General features: G+C 41.9%; 1 protein-coding gene across 1 annotated transcript in view; it reads right to left on the minus strand.

Moving 5' to 3' along the window:
• FRMPD2 (FERM and PDZ domain containing 2) overlaps positions 1 to 15,736 on the minus strand; it is a gene marked incomplete at both ends in the record, with an annotated part of 129,152 nt that overhangs the window by 57,786 nt on the left and 55,630 nt on the right. The window contains 2 exons of the mRNA XM_080695364.1: positions 1,430 to 1,615; positions 10,541 to 10,696. Coding sequence (XP_080551490.1) covers positions 1,430 to 1,615; positions 10,541 to 10,696 — 342 coding nt within the window. The remainder of the gene's footprint in view (positions 1 to 1,429; positions 1,616 to 10,540; positions 10,697 to 15,736) is intronic.

Genomic DNA, 15,736 nt, shown 5'->3' on the forward strand with positions numbered 1-15,736 from the left:
ATTGAAAAATTTGAACAGTTAAATATGCAATAAAGAAAATAAACATTCCAATGAATTTAACTAATTCAATATTAAAATTCTTCAACTATCTTTCAATTGAAGTAAAGTCATTCAAGCGATTAAAATTGTGAAAGACACAAATATAAATATCATTTATATTTATGGTTGGTCAAAAATATCTGGGAAAATGTTCCTTTCTTAATAATATAGAGCCACTTTAATGGACTCAAATTATGCACAGTCATTATCTATGTTTAGAGGCAAGCTTTTCCCCCCTAAAGGCAAATGTTAATTTATTGTGACATTCTATCACAAATCATATTTTGACGTGTTAACATCAAAAGCCAAGATGGAAGACACAGGAGAAACACTCAAAAATCAAATAAGAGCAATTATGTTCTACTTAGGAAGCTCTAACAGAGATTATAATAAAAATGGTAATCTAATTAGCAGGAAAAAAAAAGCTTAAACAATAAGAGAAAATTAAATAGAAAGAAAAACTAACTTTATGGGCCTCAAGACAAGGGACTTTGTCTTGAAATGTATGTTCACTGGAATATATGGATACTGACCCAGAGGACTGAGGGGACAGATGGAGTCAGTCAGCTACCAGAGTAGGGAGGCCAAACTGATTGTAACTAAATCCAGAAAGGATAAGTACTCATGCAATAGTGTTAAAATACAATTGCAAATGTGGTGTGTTTAATAAGGACTTTCTGTGTTTTTTACAGGCTTTCAAAGTTTTCAATGCCATCAAACGTTTGTAATACTGTATCCTGCAGTACACCTGCAGTTCACAGGATAGAGCAGGTGCTCTGTACACCACATTCAAAGAAAAATTTAAAATGCAGGGGAAATGCCTCGACTCTACTCCACCTATAGATCACTCTCCTCCCTCATTCCCTACCTCCAAGCTTGCTCTCTACCTTCATGGATTTCCCCCATCTAAGGACCTTACCCAAAGGGAATGAGGAGCCTCTTTGTCTGATGGATGTTCATAGAGGTTTATAAGGGGACTGAGGAGGAATGGTAAGGAGAAATGGTCCCTGGGGACTTCCAAAAAGCCCCTGGTAGAGCTCTTCCAAATGTTATCTCCAATACATTAGAATGTAGGTTAACTAATCAAGCTGTGAGCATTTTGTTTGTAGTAGTGGGGTGGAACCCAGGGGCTTTTCTACCTCCAGGCTACACTCCCAGACCTATTTTTTATACTTTATTTGGAAACAGGGTCTCACTAAGTTGCTGAGAGCCTCACTAAGTAGCTGAGGCTGTTTTTGAACCTGTGCGATCCTCCTGTCTCAGCCTTCCAAGCGCTGGGATTACAAATGTGTGCTACCACGCCCAGCTCTGTGAGCATATTTTGTCAAGAGAAATTCACATGACCTAGAAAAACTTAACACAGGTCACTTATCAACTAAGCTACACTCACATAGGTTGAAATCTTCCTGGTCTCTCTCCATTGGAAACGTAAAGTTGCAATTCTGCTGTTGTTTTTCACTTCATACACTATGACACCTTTGGCACAGATCCCCAAAGCCATCTCTCCTTCTGGCCTCTTCTTCTCTGAGAAAACCCGATGAACCAGCACTCCATATTCAGGTAGCTGCTGAGTGACCTGGAAGCAAGAAAAGTATTATTTAGGAGAAAAAGGCACACTTTTTAAAAATAATGGACCTCCAACCACTCCATGTAAAGTACACTAATAGATGTCTGTTGTCATACAATGCATTTAGAAAACACTCTGTTAAATTAATTTTCTTACTGTAGGATATATACATGCCTCTGATAAAATGGAATGTTTCTTTCTGTCTGTCATCTGTTCTTTTCTTTTTTTAAATTTTTTTATTAGTGCATTGTATTCATACATCATATTGGGGTAAAAAACTAGTGTGTAAATACATGTACACATCACTGATTTAACCCCTACCCAATTCCCACCCCATTCCCTCCCCATTCCTCCTTCCCTTGCTTGGCTTAGTGATTGACTTCGAGATGTTTAAGTACATTGTGTGTTTTAGAGATTTCCCTCTTCCCCCCCTCCTTTCTCCTCCTTTATGTTGCCTTGTTTGCTCCTCTATAGGATTTCCTTTTTCATCTAGAGTTCCTCCTATGACCCATTTCTCCCAAACTCTCACATATTAGGGAAAGCATCTGATTTCTTTTTTTTTTTTTTTTTTTTTTTTTTTTTTTTTGGTGGTACTGGGGTTCCTGGAAGCCCTTCTACCTCGGGGCTACACTCCCAGACCTATTTTTACATTTTTATTTGGAAACAGGGTCTCCTAAACCAGCGCGCGCGGCTGGCTTCGAACCTGCGCGATCCTCCTGTCTCCGCCTCCCAAGCGCGGGGATTACAAGCGTGCGCCACCACGCCCGGGTGATTTCTTATTTTTTGTGACTGACTAATCTCACTTAGCATAATGTCCTCCAGTTACATCCATTAACCTGAAAATGATGTAATTGAGTTTTTTTAAATGGCTGAGTAAAATTCCATTGTGTACATATCCCACAGTTTTGTAATCCATTCATCTGTTGATGGACATCTTGGCTGGTTCCATAGTTTGGCTATGGTGAATTGTGCAGCTATGAACATAGGTACACATGCATTAGTTTGGTAGTTTGGTTTCCTATCTTTGGGGTAGATACCCAGAAGTGGTATTGCTGGATCAAATGGTAGATTTGTTCTCATTCTTCTGAGGATTCTCCATACTGTTTTCCAAAGTGGTTGCACTAATTTGCAATCCCACCAACAATGTTTTAGAGTTCCCACTTCTCCACATCCTCGCCAGCATCTGTTGTTGTTTGTGTTTTGAATGATTGCCATTCTAGTTGAAGTTAGGTGAAATCTCAGGGTAGTTTTGATTTGCATCTCTCTGATTGCCAGTGATGTTGAGCATTTTTTCATGCATTTATTGGCCATTTGAATTTCGTCTTTTGTGAAGTGTCTATTTAGTTCATTTGCCCATTTTGTTATTGGATGCTTTGTTTTCTTAGTGTTGAGTTTCTTGAGTTCTCTGTATATTCGAGATATTAGTCCTCTATCAGAGGGGTAGGTGGCAAAAATCTTCTCCCATTCTGTTGGCTCTCGATTGAGGTTCTTGACAGTTTCCTTTGCTGAACAGAAGGTCTTCGGTTTCATGCAATCCCACGTATTGATTTGCCTTTTAATTTGTTGTGCCTTTCGGGTCTTGTTGAGAAAGTGTTTATCTGTGCCTATGTGTTGCAGTGTTGGACCTGTGCCCTCTTCAAGGAGCTTCGAGGTCTCTGGTTTAATTTCCAAGTCTTTGATCCATCTTGAATTGACTTTTGTATAGGGTGAGAAAGTGGGATTAATTTCCAATTTTCTGCATATGGTTAACCAGTTTTGCCAACATCATTTGTTGAACAGGCTATCTTTTTTCCAGTGTATATTTTTGGCCTCTTTGTCAAAAATCAATTAGCTGAAAGTGTGTGGACTTGTTTCTGGGTCTTCTATTCTGCTTCATTGGTCTGTGTATCTGTTTTTGTTTTTTGTTTTTGTTTTTTCATGCTGTCTTTATTACAACGACTTTGTAGTGTAGTTTAAAGTGAGGTATTGTGATTCCTCCTGCATGGCTTTTGTTGCTGAGAACTACCTTGGCTATTCTGGGCTTTTTGTTATTCCAGTCTTTTATGGTTTTTACTAACCTAAGGAATCTTTTTCTAAATACATTTTTATTGTTACATTGTAATTAGACAGTGTAATGCAAGGCTTGGAGTGATAGGAAAATACATGCACACAGCACTTGATGTGTCTCCCTCTGGATCCCACCCCACTTCCTTCCTTCTCTATACATATTATTGAGATTGGTGTTGATATTCATGTATGTACATTGCATTACTTGAACTGTTTCCTTCATGAAATCTTCCATTTGTATGGTACGTAAAACAATACCTGGAAGAGTTATTACAAATATGATACAGTAGAATGGTAACAATCTGACAAATTCGTGTAGAATTCAGACCCTCCTAAGATGTTCCAAGGTAACGAACTCTGTTTCTAACTGTATCATCAACTGGTCCAACCTCTTTATGTTACTGTTGTAGAAACTGAGGCGCAGGCACCAAAAGCAACCTTTCTAATCATTAGAATCACTGTCAAAGCCAGCTGAGTTAGGAATACCCTCTAGAGAAGATGGCCTATCGTTCTATTATTTCTTACCATATAACAGTGCCTCAATAAGGTCCCTGAAGCCCCAGGTCTCTCATCAGTTTGCCAGGTTAGGAAACTGAATTTGCATCAGGCCAACTCATATTTTAAGAAAATTTACAGCATAGCCTAACAAAGATGTTTTAAGTCTGAATGGTAGTCACAGCTCCATCCTGGGATCTCCCATCTTTATCTTCTCCAGGAAGACTCTGGTCCTCAGCAGAAGGCTGATGCTCAGGGATCCACAGCAGGTGCATCTTGCTCTAGGCACTTGCAACCCTCTCAGACAAGTTTCATTGTCAAGATCTGGTCCTCCATCTCTACCCCCAGCAGGATGTGCCACATCCTACCCATTCTCTCTCACCCCCAAGCCCAATCACAAAACCAGAGATAAATTACAGCTTTTCTCAGTCTCTTTCTGATTTATTGCCAATTGCCCTCTTCTGATGAGTGATGCTACCCACAGACCCCATGGCTCTCTGTCAGGTTTTAATTAAGTTTCTGGAAGCCAAGTGTCCTTCTTTAAAATCTAGAGACAGTCACTTTCATCTCATCATGGTCATCTTCATCATCACCCAAAATGATATTTATTGAGCACTTGGCCTGAAATATCCAGGGACCAAAATGTCCACAGGATTAAGGTGTGACAAAGCAGGGCCACCCTCAAAACACTTAGATGTATTATTTTAAAGAATTTGATGTGATATTTTACAAAAACATTTTAAAGCATTGAAATACTTTTCATAAGAATAAAGATGTCTTTGCTAGATGTTTTTGCACTTTTTGATTGTTTAGTATTACTTTTTAAATTTTATTTAATTTTAAAATTATTCTGAGAGGGATATGATACATCTATACAGGGGGGCCCAAATTCTTAAACTGAAAAAGGTGTCATGCTGACCATTTCCATGCATTATTTCATTATTATTCAGTCTTCACAGCAATCACAAAAGATAGACATGGCTGTCTCTTTAAAGGAGAAAGAGGCACAGAAGGGTTAAGTAATCAGATCTATTTAATTGTTTGACCCTGCCGATCAAATTCTTTAGCCAAAAAGAATTTTTTTCTGCAAAACTCAAACTTTATGTAGTTTCATCTTCATATATGTAGCTCCATCTTTTATTCTTATGGTCTGAAGAAGTCACAGAGAAAGCAGTTACAGCTACCACAGGAACTCCATCTCATGCTGGGGTTGATATCTACAATCCTTGTCACAAAATATGCAAGCATTACTTTGCAGTATATCCAATACAATATGATCCAGATCACTGCTTGCAAATTGATGAGTATTGTTTTAACCACAAAATCAAGTAACATCACTGCCATGGTCTAGAAAGGAACATAAGTGCTTTGTTATCTACAACACCTATCAATTAGCTATCAGTTATTTGAAAATTTTTGACCACCATTCTGCCCAAATATTGCCACCTATTTTGAAATGCATAGTTCAGCCTAGCTCTACCATTTGCTCAATTATCAGCCTCTGGATAATAATATTCAGCCTCTTCTTGGTTGCCATCATGGTCTAGTTAACTGTCATGATGACCACTTCAATTCAGGTCACCTCCTGGCACATGTGCCCCAAACACAGAGACCTGCTAAAACAAATGTAAAGCAAAGTACAGGATCATGAAAGGAGCCAGTGCCAATATGTCGCACCATATTTAGTCAAATGTATGGGGCACAATTGATCTGAAAATAATGCTTTCATTTTCTTTTACTGAACAGATCAGAGCAACTGCCTATTAATAAGTATGATATTTTGATTTTTAGTTTTAGTATGTTTCAGTACAAATATCCAGGGGCAAAGTCTTTAATCAAATATATCTGAGAGATATATTGTTCAACTGATCCAAGTAATCTGCCTAAACTCCCACTTTGGAGTCAGGAATGGGAATATAGATATAGGAGTCGGCTTGCTCCTGATTCTTCACTCTCAACCACTAAAGACAGGGAATCTATAAAGACTGAAAACATAGGTGGGCAAACAGGGTTGTCGAAGGCATCTTCAATTTGTATGAACTAAAAGTAAGATTATTTTACTCAACTTTCTAGCTATCAGGATATCTTCTATGATGCTTTACCTTGCCTGTCCTGTGTGCCTATTGATGGTTTCCTCTCAGAGGGTCACCTGATCTCCATGTGCTTAGGGCCATTCCACCGTGGGCCCCTGTCCTTCCTGTAGTGGACAGCAAAGTAAGACTGGGACCTCATGTTGGTCAAAGTAAGACCAGTTGCTCATGTCTACTAGTCTGTGAAGTACTCTTGTTATACTAAAAAAGTAATGCTGGAAACAAATGGATTTTTATTTCCAGCTCTTCACCAAGAGATTCAAAAACAATCTATATCCTTTGACACTATAATTCCACTTTTGAGAATCTATCCCAACAAAACATGCTGCATAATCAAGACAAATCCTCATAATTCTGTTCAATGCAGACTTACAGAAATAGGTTGGAGAGACCAGCTCCCAAACAGGAAAAGATTTCCTGAAGACAATACTGCTTTCAAACTGGATTATCAGGCAGCCCTTACAAAATATGTTTACAAACATCCTTTACAAATCTTTGCAATTTTCTAGGGAATATGTTTGTTGTAATGCTAAATGTGGGAAAATACAGGAAACAGCCAATAGCCAGAGGAAAAAAAGAAGTCTTCTCATAACTTTTTATAACTATATTCACAACCCCTAGTTGTGTGAGAAAATGGTATTGTGGTTGAGGAAGTCTGGAAAACAGTGAATTAACCTTAAAAGGGTTGTTCTGAGATGAATATGCTAATGTAGCTGTGAATCTTCCAGACAGAAGGAGGTATCCAGCATTACCCACCCTGGACGCTGCCAAGCGTGCTTCTATAATGCAAGCTGAGGAACTGGCAGAGTTGGGCATCTATAAACCAGGAATGGTTTTTTTCTTAATGAAAAATAAGTGCATGTATGTCTATGATTATAGCAGCACGATTCATAATTGCTAAGCTATGGAACCAGCTGAGATGTCCATCAACAGATGAATGGGTTGTAAAATTATGGGATATACACACAACGGAATTCTACTCAGCAATAAAGAACAAAATTGTCATTTGAACAAAATTATGTCATTTTCAGGGAAATGGATGAATCTGAAGAATATTATCCTTAGTGATATTAGTCATTCACAAAAGTTAAAGGTCAGATGTTTTCCCTCATATGTGGAAACCAGGGAGAAACCGGGACATAAGAGGGACTACAAGCAAAGGAGGAGAAACCTTAGTGGAGTGAGGGAGGGAAACTAACTGAGGGAGATGGGGGGGGAGGCTTGAAGAAGGAAACAGTTCAATGGACATGATGTACATGCACACATACATCGATGCCAATCAGTACCATGCAAGAAAAGGTGAGGAAGGAGGGGGAGTGGGGTGGGAACCAAGTGCCATGTGCCTATATGCCTCTATCACCCTAAACGTCATCATGGTGCATGATTACAATGCATTAATTTTAAAAAGAAAAGAGAAGAGAAGAAAAGAAAAAGTGTTATGGTTGGGATTTAAAATGTTCCCATACCTCATGATTTAGGCTAGGCAGCCACTTTTGGAGGTGGGAATTCATTACTTAGAAGGGATTCCTGAGACTGTGACCAGGGAGTGTTTTCATGGCTGGCCAATGTAGCTACCTCTTTCTCCCCTACCACCATGAGTGGACACAACATGCTCGCTCTCGCTCTCTCTCTCTCTTTCTCTCTCTCTCTCTCTCTCTCTCTCGCTCTCACTCTCGCTCTCGCTCTCACTCTCTCTCTCCTCTCCCCTCTCTCCTCTCTCCCTCCCTCCCTCCCTCCCTCTCTCTCTCTCTCCTCCCCACCATGATGCCCAAAGGACTTGCAGCCCCAGATCCTGCTTGAAAGGCAGCCTAACATGAACTCAAATCTTCAGATCTGTGATCAAATAAAATCCTTCTTTTCAGTTTTGCATGTCAAGTGTTTGGGTCATAGCAGAGAGAAAGCTGACTAAAAGAGCCACAAGGAGGTATAATTAAATACTCCAGCAACTATTTATGGAGTAATTGGGCTCTGCTGTAGACTCTGAAGACCCAGGGCCCTCCAGGCATTTAGAGCCGAGTAGCAAGGACAAGAAAGATCCAAAAGTGACCGTGGTGCACAGTGTCTCTGCAACATTTAGCAACAAGGTCTAAAATGCTCATTACCTGTAATTCCACTCATAAGATTCGAGCCATGACAAATTAAACAGAAATACAGATAAAAGATTTATGGAGAAAAATGCTAATCTCAGTATCATTTATAATAGTCCCATATTGGAAATAGCTTATATGTTTAGCAACAGAGCACCGAGGGAAAAATATGTATAATTAGAGTGATGTGGGATTACATAAATATGTACAATTACGTGATAATATAAACTCATTTTTAAATATATGTGCATATATATGAAAGCACAGAACAAAGACAGAAGGGCAAATATACCAAAATGGAAATGTGTTAGCTCCATGGGACAGAGTGAAAAGGAAATGTTTACTTTTATAATTAGGGAGGGAAGGCGTCTCTGTTTAAGAAGTCCACACCATAATGAGAGGGTCCCAGGGTTCTGTGGGGTGACAAAGCCCTCTCTTCATCTCTCTGTACCATAGGCAAGCAGCCCACAGCTTTAGAACTCTATCCAGTCCATCAAGAGAAGCGTGAAATCTAGAGTATTCCTGACACTGATAAAGATGGAATGCAAATGAAATCAAATCTATTCAGTGTTTTCAATGAAAGACTAGGGGGAAATTTTCTGCATTTTTTACTTCTGAGCTGGTGGATGCTTTTACAATCACTTTTCATCATTCAACCAGGGAAGGGAGGGACATAAGCTAATAAGCTATGAGCCTGGGAGAGGCTGGCGGGCAGTGTCTCCTGCAGCGCTAAGCCTTGGCTTCCCAGCTCAGTTCTTTGTTTCTGTGGCCGCTCACCAACAGATTACTTTAAAGTCCCCACTTGTCCCTTTTCAAAGAAATGCTATATTATCTTGGCAGGGAACAGGCGTGAAGGCTGGACCACAGAATGCAGAGAGTGAGTTTTTGTTGGGGCTTCTCAAATGAGATGCTTCAGGCTGATCCTGCTAAGCTAGCTGCTAAGGGACAGTTCTGATAAATGCCCAAGCCACAAAGAAAAGACCAGGCCTCTGCTGGCTCTTCTTACATTCAAGCATCCATCTTTACTAAAATCAAACCGAACATGGTGGAGCATGCTTGTAATCTCAGCATTTGGGAGGCTAAGACAGGAGGATCACAGTTCATGGACAGCCTCAGATCCTTAGTGAAGCCCTTTATAACTCAGTGAGACACTGTTTCAAAATAAAGAATAAAAAAGAGGGCTGGGATTGTAGCTCAGAGGTAAAATGCCCTTGTGTTCTACCCCCAGTACCACAAAGGAAGGAAGGAAGGAAGGAAGGAAGGAAGGAAGGAAGGAAGGAAGGAAGGAAGGAAGGAAGGAAGGAAGGAAGGAAGGAAACACGAACAGAATACTCCTGCCCATTTTGGAATGCTGGCATATAGAGATGCACTAAGTCCCCATGTTTTCTTTTGAAACCACTGTCTCAAACCTTATGCTCCAGCCACATACCTTGTCCTGGGGAAACTGGGGATCCCTTTCTAGCCCCCACTGCATCTGCAAGAAAAAGCAGCCTCTCCACCCCCACCCCTTCCTTAGCATCTTGACCTGGAACGCTGGTATTGTTCTTATTCTCACTGCGCATGTATCACAGCTTGTGCCTGCTTCTGGATACACAGCTGTCTTCTCAAGATGCGGGGCTCAGCCAGAGCAGGAGCACATGCTGTTTGACATGCCCACGCTGCCTGGCCCATGGCAAGCAGAGGTTGTGGAATGAGCAAAGGTAATCTTCATCATGGGTGCTCACGAACACAGGACATTGAAAGGTTGCTGCTTATGCGTGTGAGGTGAAGAGAAAGAGGAACAGAGCTACACTCCTGCACATGGCGCACACTTGTGCTATGCTGAGGACTGTGGCCCAGAAATCTGCACACATTAAAAGGGATCTTTTAATGCTTTGCTTCACTCACAGCCCAGTTTTGTAGATCAGGCATCCTATGTGACATCTAAGAGAAATGTAGCCTCACTGGTCACAGAAAAGTACCAAACACATTGCTCTAAATCTGAAGAAAGGCTCTATAACACACACTTTAGCTCATCAAATTTTATGCACTTTGAGGGTCATTTCCAATACCAGCTGCTTCCAGAAACCTCTCCTTGCCTCTCAGGGAGATGGAGGCTTCCTTCTTCCTGCGGTTCAAAGCTCGTGCCTGTCTGAGCCCATCTGACTCCCAGAGAAGGCTGCAGGTGGGACCGCTGGCTGAACACCAACACCTCTGTCAAGGTCCACAGGCCTCACCCTCAGGAACTCCAGCTCAGCATCCTCTCCCCGCTGTGCAGAACTGAGCCGGTGCATCTCTGAGAGCTCCACTTGGACCCGGAGTGCTGTCATCCTCTCAATCAGGCTTGCTGGGATGTAATCTTCAACTCGAAAATATGCCTTACTTTCCACCTGCTGGAAACAGGATACAGAGGAAAGGATATTAACCAGGATGCCCTCTGCAGGGGTCTGAACAGAGCAGAAATGTGCATGTAGCCACAATCCCACTCAGGCCCAGGGCAAGGAGGCTTCTTTGAGATGACCACCTGGGACATCATCTTCTATTAGAAGCAGGACCAAGCCTCATGACATGTACAGAAGGAAGAAAAGAAAGGGCTGCTCATTTTTAAGGCCCTTCTGTGTGCCAGAGAGTCCTTAGAACACAGGGGGCTCTTTCAGTGTTTACAATAATCCTGTGAAAGAAACAATAGTATTGCCATCACCAGGACACACAGGAGGAAGTCATTCCACAGAGCCACAGCAGTCATACCACTTCTACATGACAGAAGCAAGATTTGCTCACCCCAAATCCCCACACATTCCTTGATGTTATGCCACTTCCCTTAAGGCACAGCAAAACCTTGGCCCTAAAACAACATTGTTGTTGTTGTTGTTGTTGTTGTTGTTGTTTATTCATGTAACATGTCTGTCCACCTGGACTCCTAATACATGGTCCTTTCTTATCTGTGACACCATTACTGCACAAAAAGATGTTTAAGAAGTAACCACTGAACAAGAGAAGACTCACCCCTCTAACCCCATTGCAGCCTACAGCCTTCAGCAGGTCTGCTCTTTGTTGCTGTTTTTGGTGGTACTGGGGATTGGACCCAGGAGCATTCTACCTCCAAGCTACCATCTCTGCCCTTTGTATATTATATTTTGAAACAGTCTTACTAAGTTGCTGATGGTCTTGCCAAGTTACTAAGTCTGGCCTCAAATCTGCCATCTTTCAGTCTCAGCCAAGTACTAGGATTGCAGGCATGTGCCACTGCACCCAGCTAGGCTTGCTTTTTAAGACCTGGGGATACAGCCCTATAGGAGAAGCTGGAAGGTCAGGGTCATCTGCTGCCTGGTACTGAGTTCTTTGAACATAATATCTGGGGCAGAGAGAAGTATGAAGTTCATGGGGGAGTGATCTCAGGTTTCACTATAAATAAGGAAGATGGCAGAACTAGGCAGAGGGAGAAACTAACCATGTTTTGTATTCTTGAACCAACCTGTCTTGGTCTTAGGATGCTCCCACCAACCTGTCCTTGGACAAGCAATGTCCCCAGAGTTGAGGGCAATTGCCCAAGGAAAGGCAGCTGGGAGCTGAGAAAATCTGACCTTCTCCAGGAAGGGGTAGTTGAGTGAGCTGAAAGACAGATCTGAGGGAAAGAAGACAGTGTCCACTACTTCCCACACTCCTGCCACGACACAGTTCTGTGACCATGGACTAAGAATCCTCCAGTGTGGTACTGGCCCATGCTGGCTCCAGGCTCAACTCAGGGGCATTAAGGGAAAGACACTGCTCAGCAATCTAGTGCGTTAAAAAGCACTTAGAAGGCACTTGAATGACCAACATGCAAAACACTGACACCCTCAAATGCTGGTGGGGACATGGAGCCATAGGAACCCTTGCTCACAGCTGGAGGGAACACAAAGCAGTGTGGGCACATTGGAGACAGCTTGGCAGTTTCTTCCAAAACTAAAGATACTCCTACCATAGGGTCAAGCATTCTTGCCCCTTAGTCTTTACCCAAAAGAGTTGAAGACCTATATTCACCTGCACATGGGACTAAGGGTAGAGTTCAGTAGTTGACTGGCAGCCTAGCATGCATAAGGCCCTGGTTTTGATGCCCACTACTACCAGAAAAATAACAATTATAGTAATTATACATGGATGTTTATAGCTGCTTTATTCATAAAGTGTCAAATTTGAGAAGTGTTATGCTTCAGATTTAAAATGTTCCCCAAAGTTTATGTGTTAAGTTCTGCAGCCATGAATGGAGGCAGGATATGGCTGGAGGTGGGTTGCTAGGGGCATGGCCAGCAGCTGCAGCTTCCTCACCATTCCCTGCTACTACGAACTGACAGGAGATCGCCTTCTCCTTCTCCTTCTCCTTCTCCTTCTCCTTCTCCTTCTCCTTCTCCTTCTCCTTCTCCTTCTTCCTCTTCCTCCTCCCCTCCCCTTCTCCTCTCCTCTCCTCTCCTCTCCTCTCTTCTCTCTTCTCTCTTCTCTCTTCTCTCTTCTCTCTTCTCTCTTCTCTCTTCTCTCTTCTCTTCTCTTCTCTTCACTCTCTCTCTCTCTCTCTCTCTCTCTCTCTCTCTCTCTCTCTCTCTCTCTCTCTCCCTCTCCTCCCTGTGATAATACCCTGAGGACCTGTAGCCCAAGCTACTGCTTGGAAACTGGTCTAACACGGCCAACAATCTCTATAACTGTGAGCAAATAACTTCCTCTTTTTCTAAGTTTTGGGTGCCAGGTGTCGGGGCCTCAGTGGTAAAAAGCTGACTTAAACAAGAAGCAAAGGCTGTCCTTCTATGGGTGAGGAGATAAACTGTGGTACATCCAGACAATGGAATAGTAATAAATGCAGAAAAGAAATGTTATTAAGCCATGGAAAGATGTGGAGGACACTTAAGTGTACATTATTAAGAGAAAGAAGCCAGTCTGAAAAGGCTGCAAGCCATACAGTTCCAACTATATTGCATTGTGCTATAGGGACAGTAAAAAGATCAGCAATTACAATGAATTAGGTGGAGGGAGGGGAGAAGGTAGGGGTAGGTGGGGCATACAGGATTTTTAGAGCAATGAGACTACTCTAGATGATACTATAATGGTGTATCCATGTCCTTATATACATTTGTCAAACTCAAAATATGCATAACATCAAGAGTGAATCCCAGAGCAAACTATGGATTCTGAGTAATAGTGATGTATCAGTAGGTAGGTTTGTTGATTGTACCAAGGTACATTCTGATGCAGGGTATTTATAGTGTTTATAAAGAGACACTGTGTATATGTAGGGAATGGGGATATGGGAAACCTTTGTACCTTTTACTCAGTTGTGCTGTGAACCTAAAATTGCCCTGTTACCATTTGGATCTTAAGGACCCAAAGGCCCATAAGCTAACAGCTTGGTCACCAGCCCGTAGCACTATTGTGACATAGTAAATCCTTTGAGAGGTGGGGCCCAGTGGAAAGAGGTTAGGCCATTGAGAGCATGCCTTCAAAAAAGATATTGGGACTTCCGGGAAGATGGCGACCGAGAAAAGCGGGGCTTAAGAGTCCCGCTAACAACCAATCTCCATTACCACAAAAAGAGTGCCTTTCATAGCCAGAAAACACCATCACCAGAAAAACAAAAAAACCACCAGGCTCCAAAGAGAAAGCGGACTGAGAACAGAGCTCAGGGCCACAGAGGAGACACACGTGCCCGAGGACGCGGCAGCAGCGCCATACTGCCGGCGGCAGCGGCGAACTCAGCGGACGGCTACAGCAAGTCGAGGTGAGCTGATGTGGAACAGCCAGGCGGGATCTTTCGGCGCAGACAGCATTTAAAGCTCCCAGTGGCTGAGCTCAGCACACGCTGCAGGGATTCAGAGTAGAAATCAAAACCAGAGAAGAAAAAATACGCCAGCCTCATGGCCGAGGGCGTGGCAGAGGCGCCATATTGCCACCGGCGGCGGCAGCAGCAGTGAATTCACCGAGTCCAGTACAGCTACATCTATGTACTCAAGAACAGTGAGTCAAATTGCGGGCCACAGAGGAGAAATCCCAGTATTGTGCCTCCTGGGACTTGACCCAGTGAGGGAGTGGTGGTGGCAGAGATATCACACCATAGGAGAGCGTGCAACCTGGCACCCCCCGTAGTTTAAAGCAGCCTCTATCGACTCCCTGGGTCGGAGACTCTGTGATACAACCCAGTAAAGGAGTAGTAGGGTCTGAGATAATACAGACTCGAGATCCAGAGCACCTTAAGTGAAGCCATAGTGACCCAAGGGAAGAACCCAGAGAAGGCACAAACCTCCGAAATCATGGGAAAGAGGAATAATACTGGAGCAATTAATGCCCACAACCCCACAACATCAGAACCCGATAAAACTGAAAATCAGAGATTTCTAGAAGATCAAATCAGGAAAATAACTGTAGAAATAATAGAGGTGCTTCGAAAAGAACTCAGAGAGAGCCAAAAAGAGATAAAGGATGCAATTAATGAAGTAAAGGCCTCAATTCAAAGCACAAACAACCGATTAGACCACATGGAGAACAGAATCTCGCTCTTAGAAGATGAGCAATCCAAAAATGAATGCATAGTTTCTAATCTAGAAAAAGATATCCAACAGCAGGAATCTGACATTGAAGAAATATGGGCCCATCTTAAGAGAGCTAACCTAAGAATAATTGGAATAGAGGAGGGAAAAGAAAGTGATACCAAAGGGATCAACAATCTCTTCAAGGAAGTAATAGCAGAAAATTTTCCAAATATAGAGCAAGAGGTTGATACACAGATCCAGGAAACTTATAGAACTCCCTTTAGACAGGATCGGAGAAGAGGATCCCCACGCCATATAATTGTCAAAATGACCAATGTGGAAGCCAAGCAGAGAATCTTAAAGGCAACAAAAACAAAGGGCCAACTGACATTCAGAGGCAAACCAATTAGAATCACTCCAGACTTCCCAAACCAAGTCATGAGAGCCAGAAGGGCTTGGAGTAACATATTCCAAACTCTGAAAGAAAACAACTTCCAGCCAAAAATTTCCTATCCAGCAAAACTTTCTATCAAATTAGATGGAGAAATAAGAAGCTTCCATGACAAACAGAAACTGAAGGAATTTATGTCTTCAAAACCAGCGCTAGAGAAAATACTCAAAGAGATTAACTACAAAGAAGAAATAGGTAACACTCACCAGAACCAGAGAAACAAGAGTTTCCATCCAACAGACAACTAAGATTGGTTATCTGTGGAGATTCATTATTTATGTTAGTCTTTTACCTATCTCTAAATTGTATTGTTTGCCTTTATTGTTGTTAATTTTTAGGATTTCTAGTTGGAATATTAATATACCTTCAGATATAGCATTTGGAAATATTTTATCCAATTCTATTAGTAACTTTTAACTCAGTTTACATTGTCTTTGGATATACAATATTTTCTTTTATTTTTTAGGGAGTTTGTATATTCTTCTGTT

This window comes from Muscardinus avellanarius (assembly GCF_963383645.1).
Source record: "Muscardinus avellanarius genome assembly, chromosome: 4".
NCBI lineage: Eukaryota > Metazoa > Chordata > Mammalia > Rodentia > Gliridae > Muscardinus > Muscardinus avellanarius.